This window comes from Eptatretus burgeri, chromosome 7 (genome assembly GCF_056783735.1).
Source record: "Eptatretus burgeri isolate ZD-2024b chromosome 7, Ebu_testis_v1, whole genome shotgun sequence".
In the NCBI taxonomy this organism is placed as follows: Eukaryota; Metazoa; Chordata; class Myxini; order Myxiniformes; family Myxinidae; genus Eptatretus; species Eptatretus burgeri.
Window position 1 is genome coordinate 64,018,672 of NC_140967.1, and position 12,520 is coordinate 64,031,191.

Here is a 12,520-nt window from a genome sequence, read left to right on the forward strand (position 1 = left end):
GCCTATGAGGGTGGCTTCTTTCCTTTGCTTTTGAGTAAATGTGTGTCGGCGCCGTCTGTGAAGTAAAACCGTATAAGTGCTGCCGTGTGTACGCGTAGTCGGTAGTATCTCTGCGTCTGTTTCTTTTGTTGCATTTGATATATGTGCATTCTGTTTGGCTGTATATGTGTGCTCTCCGTGTGCCGCGGAATAAATGTGCATTATGTTGAACTGTTTTCCCGTTTCGCTTCGTCTTTTCTTTAATTCAATCTCCATCTTGCTTCACGTAAAGGGTTCGTTCGTAGTGGGCTTAAAACGCCTGATAATTAATCGGAACCGTCGAGGCCGACGATAACACCGCTCGGTTATCCCGATAGCACGGAACGGACCGCTTAAGCGGTTCGTGTCCGGAGTCGGCCTGTGGCGAGGTACGATCGCCCGGTTTACCATCTGCGTGGGTACTTAGGTAGGTCGAGCTTGGCGAACAACCCTATCCTATGCGGGTGGCCGATTGGCACGATTGTGGTGAGGTCGAAAGGCCCACCCGTGACTGGCTGCGGGCGATAGTTCCCGGAGGGTCACGACAGAATTGTCCGTCCAGTGGGCGACGTGCCGCGATTCGAGTCACGTGGCCATTCGCACGCCGGCGGGCGCGAATTCGCAACAATACTTTAGACTGCAGGACAAAGATGTGTGAGTGTTAGATTGCCTTTCATGAAAATGGTTTGGCCTCCTCTGCAATCTTCTCCATCCCACCTACTACAATAAAATCCATGGATATTGAAATGGATAACGTTTAAGGTCTCTTGAGTCATAGGGCATGAGGCAGCAGCAAGGAATCATATATGTAGCATTTACATTAATCTCCATGAGCAATTAAGCTGTGTACATCCCATTGCAGGATATTTATTGACATTACCTCTTCCGTAAGTTCATCAAAACCCCACTTACTCTTAGAATTTGTATGATGACGTTTAGGGGAGCTGAGGTTTAGTGACATTGTCAGAAGAGTCAGCATCTTGAGCGATTAGCACTACCTGCTTATCTTCTGAGTTCATGTTTGACAATTCGCTGTTATGAGCAGTGCGTGGGTAAGTGTGTTTTGACGCTTGTTCGAGGCTAGTGGAGAATGTAGATGGGTTTTATGCAAGATAAAGAAATTTGCCTCATGGACCTTTTTCTTTTGGCGACAAACTCTGACAGGGCATCCTTCCGAGCTGCTGCGAGCTCCATCCATTTGCTTTGTTGGAGTTCATCTCCAACCTCTTCTTCGTCATCACTTCCATTCCACTCTCCTAAAGGAGTGTGAACATGTACATGCAGAGGTGAGAACCAAGACCACTGCAAATCCAAATTTGAATTTAAAGCTACAAAACTGTTGTCTTCTGGAGCCAGATCTCAATGTGTAGCTGTTAAAGTGTGGGGTCAATCAACATGCATTGACTCTTCCCCATCTCTCCAAATCACGTCAGCATCGTGTCCCGAGGAAAGGGATGAGGGAGCTCAAAACTGGAAAGACTTAGTGCAGCAACTCAAGGTAAAACATAAGAAGAAGAAAGATAAGTCGTTCCATGACCACGAGCTAATGGAGCCAAGATCATTAACCAAAAAACACCCTTCAGTGTCATAAACAATGGTCGGAGCAACAACATCACTTACTCACGATCACAAAAACCACAACACCTGCTCATATCAGATCACAAAAATTCATATCAGGCAAAATGTCTTTGCCATTTCACTCACAATAACTGTATCAAATAAAATCAATTTATGAGCAGACTCCAAATTGAGATAACCCTCAACCTATTTTATAGATAACCCTCAACCTGTAGAAGGGTAACTTTGGGAGTGCCAGTTTGTAGCATTTCAGCATCGCTCTGCTATATTATTACATAAACAGGCAAACAAATAAAGCTCAAATATTCAAATTAACAAATGTTTAACTTTATTACTTTGCAAAATATCACAATAAGGATACTTTTACTTATTTTATGACTATAAAAAATATTTTGAAGAAAGGTTCCTTAGTTTGCAACAGCAATAAAGCCTGTTGTAAACCTGTAAAGCACGAGTGATAAAACGTGCTCTTTAAACATTTATTACCTGTTTATCGTTCACTACCTGCAAGTTACTATTTGAGAAGAGCAGTGCACTTTTTCACTTGCAATGTTTAAAACCGTAATAAATCAAATCCTACATATTAAACACCTACAGACACCAGTTACGTGAGACAAGTTCATTATCATTGCGGTTTTATTTGGGAGTTACAACAGGATGAAACCATGGTATACTCATGGCAGCTCAAAAACATCCCGGGGAGTAACTGAACAATACAAAAAGGCCTTTGGCAAGCAAACAGCTGCCAGAAGTGCATTGTAGTGTTGTGGGTCATAATGCGATGCAATACCCTGTGTCATCACACAGAAAGTTCTGCGTCACATGTGGAGTGGCCAACACAACTCAAACTAAAAATGCCAGTATCAGAAACAATGGGATGAAATGGATTCCCTGCCAACATCTGTTTTATGCTACCCCAGTTTATGCAAAAATATTTCATTTCATGGCAACAGTTTATCTCTCTGAACTCCCGACTTACTAAAACTGCACGATGACAAGTAACATTGTCATTTTATTAATTGTCACATAAAACAATCTTTTTTGCGAATGAATGACGAATCACACTTTGCCGTATAAAAAAAATTTTTTTTTAAAAGAAAATGCAAAAATGTGGCTGCAATTTACAAAGCACGAAGTAAAATGAAAATTCCAATTTGTACAATATGTGCCAGAATTTTATATCGTTAATTTCCATCAACAAAACTTCCACCTTTCATCAAAACCCCATTTGTAACAAGCATAACATTAAAATACACCAATAAAATTATTGCACTTTTAAGACAGTTGACACAGCAAAAGGGTCAGAGAAGATGATAACAAAGAGAGGGATCACAAACGAATGAGTTGAGTCTCGGTTGGAAGAACTGCCGATCCAGGGGCAACTCACAAAACCCACAGGACTGGTTCTCTTTACAACACAAAGGAAACGTGTTTTATGTGTCAATGTTCACTTAGGCTTCAACCTCACGACGCAGTACATTTCAGACACAACTTTGTTGCAACCGTGCCCAGTGAAGTCTGAAAGATAACTACCCTGCTGTATTCGACATCCAACATTATAGCGAAACACGTTCATGTTTGCACACATCGATCATCTGAGTTAAAATAGAATAAATTAGGACATAATGTGAAGATGACTATAGACTTCCAGAGCACGTGTCTGATTGTCCAATGTAGAGACGGAAAACCCCTTCACCAAAACACCGAATTATCAGAGGGTAAAACAAAACATATTGAAAATGAAACAACGATTGACCTTTTCTCACAAATAGTGCCAAATTTAGAGAAAATAACAAAAAGATGATTAAAACTGGAGATGAATGTGCAGCAGTATGGTGTCGGGGTGGCTTCGTCACCGACATGACATTGGCCTTTACACATCCGCAGTCGTTTCTCATTCTGTAATGTACGATAGCCAGCGGTCTGGTTTGGCAAATCTGCGATCTCCAGCAGGTCCAGCAATAAATCCATTGCTCTCATATCTGCTAGTTTCCTCCCTTCTCATGCCCCTGACATCCCTCAACCCATTATTCCATGTTCCATGACCTGCCTCCTTGGTGGTGCCATAAAACGATGTCATCGGTCCACTTCACACTGAAAAATATGAAGGAGTCGTTCAGACAACAGATGACGTGGACGGTAGGCCAGAGATTGTGGTGCTGGATGGTGTCCCACTAATCGCGTTGAACACGTGCAAGGAATCGCGCATGTGGCTCCGTTTAGGAGTGTCATACTCCGTCAGAATCTAAGATTGGGTGGGTTAGGTGAGAATGACAAAGATATATAGTGAACTAGAGGGGGAGCACTCGGCAGAGTGCAAAACCTCCGCCGCCAATACTGCTAGGTCACTCAAGTGAACCTGATATCCTATTCATTCAATTTGACGTCAACAGTGCTCACAGAGTTATAGTTTGCAACTTTCCCTTTTACTTTTAACTTTAACAAACTCAATTCATTCGTCATAACGAGATTCCTTGAGACAGAAATTGATTTTACGTGGGTATATCCACCTGAAGTTCCAAAATCAGCCGCAATTATAATTTTGGCATGTTTTTTGTTGGAAATCACTTATAACATGTAGAAATGCAAAAAAAAAAAAAAAAAATCGAAATTTTGTTGAAAAAAAAAGTTGCAAAATTTTGTTTTTTTTTCTCGAACAATTTTTTTTTTGGGGGGAGGGGGGTTGGAAATCACTTAAAACATGTAGACATGCAAAAACAAAAATTCAAATATTTTTTCAAAATGGCCACCATAGCGGCCATATTGGACTTTGGACCAAGTCCAAAATCTAATGGCATGATCCTTGGACCACACTTAGCCCCCCACCAAGTTTCGTCGAAATCCATCAAGGAGTTTTTCCGTAATACTGTTCACAAACAAACAAAAAAACAAACAAGCAGTCATAGACTGGTACTTATGAAATTGTCAACTTGACCTCTGACCTTGTCTAATAAAAGCTGTCTCTGGAGAAGGTAGCGACGCAAACCAGAAGTTTCTACGATGATTCTGTACCAAACCATCAAAAATCGAATGTTTTGGATGTTTGACCTCACTGTGACCTTGACCTTTACCATTTTGACCAAAATCTAATCAGTGCTAGCCACCACCCTCCTGAATCACGTGGTGGAATTTAACATTGGTAGCTTCTTCCGTTCTCGAGTTATCGTGCCAACAAGCAAACAAACAAACACACAAACACACAAACACACAAACAAACAGAAACGGAACTGATCAATATACTTACGAAATCTTTAGATTTCGTAAGTAACAAGCAGTCATAGACTGGTACTTTCGAAATAGTCAACTTGACCTCTGACCTTGTCTAATCAAAGCTGTCCCTGGAGAAGGTAGCGACGCAAACCAGAAGTTTCCATGATGATTCTGTACCAAACCATCAAAAATCGAATGTTTTGGATGTTTGACCTCACTGAGACCTTGACCTTTGACCGATTTTGACCAAAGTCTAATCAGCGCTAGCCATCACCCTCCTGAACCACGTGGTGTAATTTGACATTGGTAGCTTCTTCAGTTCTCGCGTTATCGTTTTTTGGATGTTTGACCTCACTGTGACCTTGACCTTTGACCAATTTTGACCAAAATCTAATCATCGCTAGCCATCACCCTCCTGAACCACGTGGTGTAATTTGACATTGGTTGCTTCTTCCGTTCTCGAGTTATCTGTACCAAACCATCAAAAATCGAATATTTGACCTCACTGTGACCTTGACCTTTGACCGATTTTGATCAAAATCTTATCAGTACCAGCCATCACCCTCCTGAATCACGTGGTGTAATTTTACATTGGTAGCTCCTTCCGTTCTCAAGTTATCATGCCTACAAACAAACAAACACACACACAAACAAACACACAAACAGAAGACAGAAGTCATCAATATACTTACGAAATCTAAAGATTTCGTAAGTAACAAACAGACAGTGGTGAAAACAGTAACCTCCGTCCATCTTCGATGGCGGAGGTTAAATATACAGAGTGAAAAATGACCTAGAGTAAAGTACAAACAGGTCTGATCAGCAAGGTAATTTGCCATTTTGGAGTTAAATGTATCAACATCTGAATAAAGTGAAGGATGGGATTCATGGATGACTTTACATAAACAATAACAAGTAGAATATAGGTGAAAATTAATTGGTATTGTGTTCAATACTGAGCTGATTCAAGGCTCTTTATCTCCATGTGTCTCTGGATTTATTTGCACTAAGTCCTACCCACTTCCTCTGAGAGCGAGAAGATTCGTTTTCAGAATTGGCATAGCTTCCCCACCCGCACACATTCTCCCACAGATCGCGGTCCATCGTTCGACCACGTGTACAGGTGAAAATTGCAAGTGGTCTCTCCAAATTCACGGTTGGGGGAGGAGGGGGTAGAGTTATTTCATGATCATGACCTGACCCCGGGTTCCCCAAGCACGAATGTAAAATTTTATGGAGGTGGGCCAAGCTGTTTTGGATTCCATAAGGAACAGACATTGCTTTATTTTATATAGTGAGTAATGATTATCCAGCTGGGAGTAGTGATTGAGGGAGTATGGACAGCAGGCATAGAGAAAGACAGAATTTCAGTATTCTGTACTGAGGTCCAAAGTTCCTTGCCATTAAAAACCAATAAATGCCATTGTGCACGAACGGAAACTTTCCAGCAAAGAGCGATAGAAGACCTCCCACTGTCAAGGTCCACATTTTGCACTCTTACTTCCCACAAGTCAATAAGCAAGGCTGCCATATAGCCTGGCCATTTTGCCTTCACTTATAAGGCAAAGAGCGTGTTCCGAAAGTGGGACCATAAAGAATTTTAACAATCACCTGCTCGTGCATTATCTCAGCTAATTGTCGCACCATATCCCTGTAATTGTTCTTAAGACCTTCGTGGTACTCTGCTTGGTCTTCCTTGATGATACGTTCATTCACCTCCAGTGCCTGTCCACAAGCCTCCACAAATTGCCTGCACCACACACAGCAATCATATTCTCAACAATTTAACCACGAAATGACAGTTACTGCACACATTTCACTGCAGTATAATGTTAGTACATTCCCCACTTTCCTGTGACTTCTTCATTCTACAACGTCTATTATCAGTCATCCATCAATGTAAAAAAGGTGAAAGGTCTTGGACTATTAAACAGGCCTTAGACACTCAAAAAAAATAAGAGGGTAGGGTAGTTTGAGAACAAGCATGAGAAAAGGAAAAAGAGGTTGAAAGGGGAGTATAAAGAGGGGAAGGAAGGGAAACGAGTGGGACATGGAGGCAGAGCTTTTATTGTTGTATTTTTGTATTCACTGTGCAACACAAAGTCAACCTGTTCCATGCAAACCATGTGCTCTTATCACTGCAATGGTACCCTTAACCTGGTTTTAATAATCCATCATTCCAGTCTATTACATTTAACAATGTGCAGTCAAAGGTGTATTTGGGTGATAACGCTTACTCCAACTTGACTTGATAAAACTCCAGGATGAAGCAAGTGTTTTGTGAAGTTTGATTTTATTGCAATTTTATTGCACTGTTTTTGTGTTTTCTTCACAATGTTGCAATTTTATGACATTTATTAGCAACATGTATTATTCCAATTTGTTAAAAAAAGGAAAAATAGCAGAATTTTTGACAACTACATACCCCCCCACCCCCAACCCCATTCCGTACCCTAACCAGCAACCCATCCATGATATCCTTGTTTCTTCTGTACCCTCCCCATACTCCTATCTTCTCCCAATCTCCGTTCCCTGCTTCACCAAATTGTGTTGTAGTTCCCTCCACTTTTAATAACAACCTCCCCTCCCACCTCTTCTCTCATGTAGTTAATAAATCTATTGCCACTCTGTCTATTCTTAAACTTTAATTATAATGTACCTGAACACTTCTCTGAGTTGTTTGACCTTGTTATCAGGGAATTTCTTGGCATTCTTCTCATCCATAAAGGCCCGAGCATAGGCCAATGGTCCTGCATTGACCTGGGGGGGGGGAGGGGGAGGAGGGTGAGAGGACTGGATTAATATCCATCGAAATAACATGAAAATGTAAATCTGCAAACATATTAAATGAGATTTGAAAGTGATCAGTATAGTATATGCCATTTAAAATGCAGTAAATGGTCATTTGGCCCATCATGCCTATGCAGCTCTCAACCAAGCACTCCAGCTAATCCAGCTCATTGTATAACTTATTGTTTTTTAGTAGTCCTGTGGACAATAAGATTAAGAATTTTAGTAGTCGGTGCTTGCTTTCACTGGGTAGGTCTAAACCAGTGTTGAACAAGCCGAGTGTTCGGAAAGGCATTCGGGATCTCCATGAAAGCTACGTAATAGTTCCAGCAGATAAGGCTGACAATAATTTTGTTGTGGTTTGTAAAAAGTTTAATGTGGAGGTTTCATTAAGAGAGTTAGGCATTGATACGGTTACTTTCACGAGAAAAGGAAATAGCACATATGCTCCTTGTCAAAAGTCGCTCCAAGATATTATCTCTGAGCAACAGGAAGTTTTCGTTAATAATTTCAGTATTAAATGTAAAGAGGTAAATCTTTGTATTCCTCGACTTTTCTGGATCCATAAACTTCATGAGAACCCATACAAGTATAGATTTATAGTGGGCTCCAGGCAATGGTCCATAAAACAGTTATCGGAAATAGTTAAGTCAGGCTTACAAGTTGTTGGGGAACAGTTCAGGAAGTATTGTTTAGCAATTGACAAGAATTCTGGTAATGACACTTCCTGGAGCATTCATTTATTTCAGAGTTCTTAGATAGGATTAGATGCCTCAATATCAAGTCAATTGACGTTTTTGATTTTTCAACTTTATATACAAATTTAGATTTAGTACTAGTGAGGGATTCACTCTTCAAAGTAATTCACAAGGTTTTTTTTTTTTAACTCTTTTAATAAGTTTTTATCTGTCAGGTTTGAAAGAGCATTCTTTTCTAAAACTAAATACTCAAGTTTTCATTGTTTTGAAAAGCAGAAGTTTAAAGATGCTGTTAATTTTATTTTATTTTATACTTTTGTGTCTTTTTGTGGAATAATATTAAGGGTATTCCCATGGGTGGGAATTGCAGCCCCCTATGAGTGGACATTTTTCTTATCTGTGAATTTTCATTTAAGCAGAAACTGATGAAGGAGAAAAAAAATTAAGATTAGCTAAAATATTACCTCATACATGTTGTTATATAGATGATATTTGTGTGGTTAACTATAATTTTTTTGATAGGCTACTTCACAGCATTTATTCAGAGAGCCTGATTGCAAACAGGAGTGGTAATGATTGTACAGTTGCTGCATATCTGGATGTGTTGGTTAGAGTTGGACAGAATGGCTTTAGTACAAATGTATATCATAAAGTTGATGATTTCAGTTTCCCTGTAGTCTTGGACACCTTTCCAGGTAGCAATGTACCAATTAACCAGAGAGTTGGTGTCAAAGCCACCCAATGCTCACCTGTTTATACATTTATCGTTTTTAAAAGGCTAGTCTAATAATATTTTTTATAAAGCATTGCAGTAAAGTCTGATCCAAATAATTTTAAAGCAATATATGTATTTGTATATTGTAATCAGTAAAAAAAATAGTGTGGTAGATAAAAACATTCGAAAGGAAAAAAAAACTTTAACGTTGATGTGCTACAAAAAAGTTAAGTTCATAACAGGTCAAAAATTAAAAAAAATTGAAATTATTTTTTAATTTCAACTTCACTACATCAATAACATACCGCAAAGGAACCTCCATGCCAAATATCAACATCCTAGTACACATATTAAATGAATGGCAAGCTTCTAAATAACTTGCACCAAAAACTTTAACATTGATGTGCTCCAAAAAAGTTAAGTTCAAAACAGGTCAAAAATTTAAAATATTTGAAATTATTTTTTAATTTCAACTTCACTACATCAATAATATACCCCAAAGGAACCTCCATGCCAAATATCAGTATCCCAGTACACATATTAAATGAATGGCAAGCTTCTAAATAACTTGCACCAAAAACTTTAACATTTTCACGCTCACGCTGACGCTGACGCTCACGCCAGGGGTATTGCTATAGCTCTCTGTTCTTTGAACAGGCGAACTAAAAATGGGTTACAATGTCTTTTCATCTCAGCTACTTAGATTTGTAAGAATTTGTTCAGTAAAGGATGATTTTGTAGAACATGCTGAGAAGTTTTTTCCATCATGTTCAACAGGGGATATTTGGATGATTGTTTGATCAGGTCTTGAGAGAATGGCTTTCAACTCCATCGTCACCTTTTATTAAGTTTGGTTGGTTTTCATGTCAAGTTCCGATTGCATTGCATTTGATATAATAAAAATGAATTAATTATTTTAGTGAGGGAAATTATTTATTTAATAGTAGTGATTGAACATGCATATTGTTATGGCTGTGGAAATTCGCATTACACCATGAAGGGCCCATAGGTGAGATATCTCTAAGTACATGTGTAGTTAGCCCAAACCCCTTGTATAGAGGGAATTTATGTGATTCATCCAGGCTGCGACGCTTTGAGTTTGCCATTTTTTCTGTTCTATCTTTATTTTGAACCAACCACGTCTCAGCCGCCATCACACAACAACCACACCACCTTCACCATCTACGCTCCCACATCATCGCACCACCGCCATTCCCAAACGGCACCATAACCATCAAACCACCACCGAAAACCCTCTACCACCTTCACCTCTCTCCTTCTACGGCCATTCCCGCACCACCTGTGAACACTGAACGTCGGGCTGTCTCGGGCCCATTCGGCGTTTGGTGCCGAGCGCACCGAGCCGTGAGCGCAAATAGCAGCCTTTCCGAGGGAAAATTCGGATCAAAAACTTTTCCTCCGTCCAATTAGCGAGCGCGGAGCGGCTTGGCCCCGCCTCCAGGCGCGTGTGTGTGAAGTCGATATATGCAAATTCTAGGATCAGGGGAGGTTCACGCCCCCGTTTCCTCCGACCAATGGGCGAGCATGGCTCCGCCCCCGAGGTCATTCTGATCCGAAAATTTGCATATTGGCGTCTCCTGCTCGCCTATAAAAAGGCGAGCGCAAGACGAATTAAAAGTTGAGTCGGTCGGGTGAGGAGAGTGTGGAACTGAAAAGAGTGGCAGAGTGGCAGAGTCGAGTCGGTCGGGCGAGGAGAGTGCGGAACTGAGGGGAGTGGCAGAGTCGAGTCGGTCGGGTGAGGAGAGTGCGCGCGGTGGAACTGCAGGCAAAGGAGCTCGGGTCCGAGGCGAGGAGGACGGCGGTCGGCGACGAGGTTACGGTGTGGGGGATCGCTCGTCTCGTCGCGGGACCCAAGCCAGCCAGCCATCCCCCTCCCCCAGGGCATCAACAATTCCCCCTTTCCCCTGCACTGAGATAGTGCAAAAAGGGGGCCCCGTTCCCACCCCACTCCAAACGTCGTGCTAACGAAACCCACCAAGGAATATGGAGTCGGGGCACAGCCGCGCGGCCACATTTGCGGCTCGCCCGCCAACGCGTCACGATGATGCGGGTAGGACCCCGCCCCCCCCCCCGGTCTCGCGGACCTGGCCACTCCTCCAGGTCACGCGCACATTTGGCCTACAAGCCTGTCTGCCTCCTTGTCTATGAGGGTGGCTTCTTTCCTTTGCTTTTGTGTAAATGTGTGTTGGCGCCGTCTGTAAAGTAAAGCTGTACAAGTGTTGCCATGTGTGCGCGTAGTCGGTATTAACTCTGCGTCGTTGTTGCTTTTATTGTTTTGGTTGCATTTTGTGCATTTTGACTGTATGGCTGTATATACGTGCTTTCCGTGTGCCAGGAAATAAATGTGCATTGTGTGAACTGTTTTCCCATTTCGCTTAGTCTTTTCCTAATTGAATCTCCATCCTGCTTCATGTAAAGGGTTCGTAGTGGGTGCAAAACGCCCGGTAAATAATCTGAACCATCGAGGTCGACGATAACACCGCTCGGTTATCCCGATAGTACGGAACGGGCCGCCCAAGTGGCTCGTGTCCGGAGTCGACCTGCGGCGAGGTACGATCGCCTGGTTTACCATCCACGTGGGTACTTAGGTAGGTCGAGTTTGGCGAACAACCCTATCCTACGCAGGTGGCCAATTGGCACGATTGTGGTGAGGTCGAAAGGCCCACCCGTGACTGACTCTGGGCGATAGTTCCCGGAGGGTCACGGCTGAATTGTCCGTTCGGTGGGTGACGTGCCGCGATCCGAGTTACGTGGCCGTCCGCACGCCGGCAGGCGCGAATTCGCAACAATATATATTTTTTATCGATGGTATGAAATAATGGAGGTATTTAGATAAAAATACAATAAATAAATATTAATTATAAAATACATTATAAATAAGCATTAATAGAATTTATTGGTGGTTGCTAAGATATACAGTGCTGCATGTTTATATCGGTTGTTAATGACAGTTTGAATATTTGAATGACAGTTTGAGTCGATGGTTTGATGGAGGTGCTGCGTCATGGACATGTCTACAAGGTAAAGTATTTATCACTTAATTTATTATCATATAAAGTGATGTATGATTAAAAGTATATTCATATGTAGTAATACTTTCAATAAAAGTAATAGTTAATCAAGTTTGAATAAGTACATTGCATTGCTGTGTTGACTGACTGTCTGGACACAACTTTGAGGTTGTGGGTCCATTGATGTTGAGTAATCCACTGATGTGGACCTGTGGCCAGGGTTGTGGATCTGCCGTTTGGAGAGGTTATTGGCTGAAAGGATTGAAACCTCAATGAAAACCATTGCCCAGCTGATGATCCGGGCAGTTGGGAAATTAGGAAATTGCTTATTAGTTGAGGTTATAACTTTAGTAAGTACTTTCCAGTACATAATATATCTGTGTGTGTGTTTGTGTGTGTGTGTGTGTGTGTGTATGTATGTATGTATGTATGTATGTATGTATGTATGTATGTATGTATGTATGTATGTATGTATGTAT

At 41.3% G+C, this 12,520-nt stretch overlaps 1 protein-coding gene across 6 annotated transcripts in view; it reads right to left on the bottom strand.

Moving 5' to 3' along the window:
* Positions 1 to 2,214: 2,214 nt before the first annotated feature.
* The window catches only part of DOCK9 (dedicator of cytokinesis 9), a 216,509-nt gene continuing 206,203 nt past the window's right edge, over positions 2,215 to 12,520 (bottom strand). For all 6 annotated transcript variants that reach the window (XM_085888824.1, XM_085888827.1, XM_085888825.1 and 3 more), the window contains 3 exons: positions 7,466 to 7,566; positions 6,418 to 6,556; positions 2,215 to 3,841 (listed from right to left, as the gene is read on the bottom strand). In XM_085888824.1, the coding sequence (XP_085744950.1) occupies positions 3,713 to 3,841; positions 6,418 to 6,556; positions 7,466 to 7,566 (369 nt within the window). In that variant the 3' untranslated portion in view covers positions 2,215 to 3,712. The remainder of the gene's footprint in view (positions 3,842 to 6,417; positions 6,557 to 7,465; positions 7,567 to 12,520) is intronic.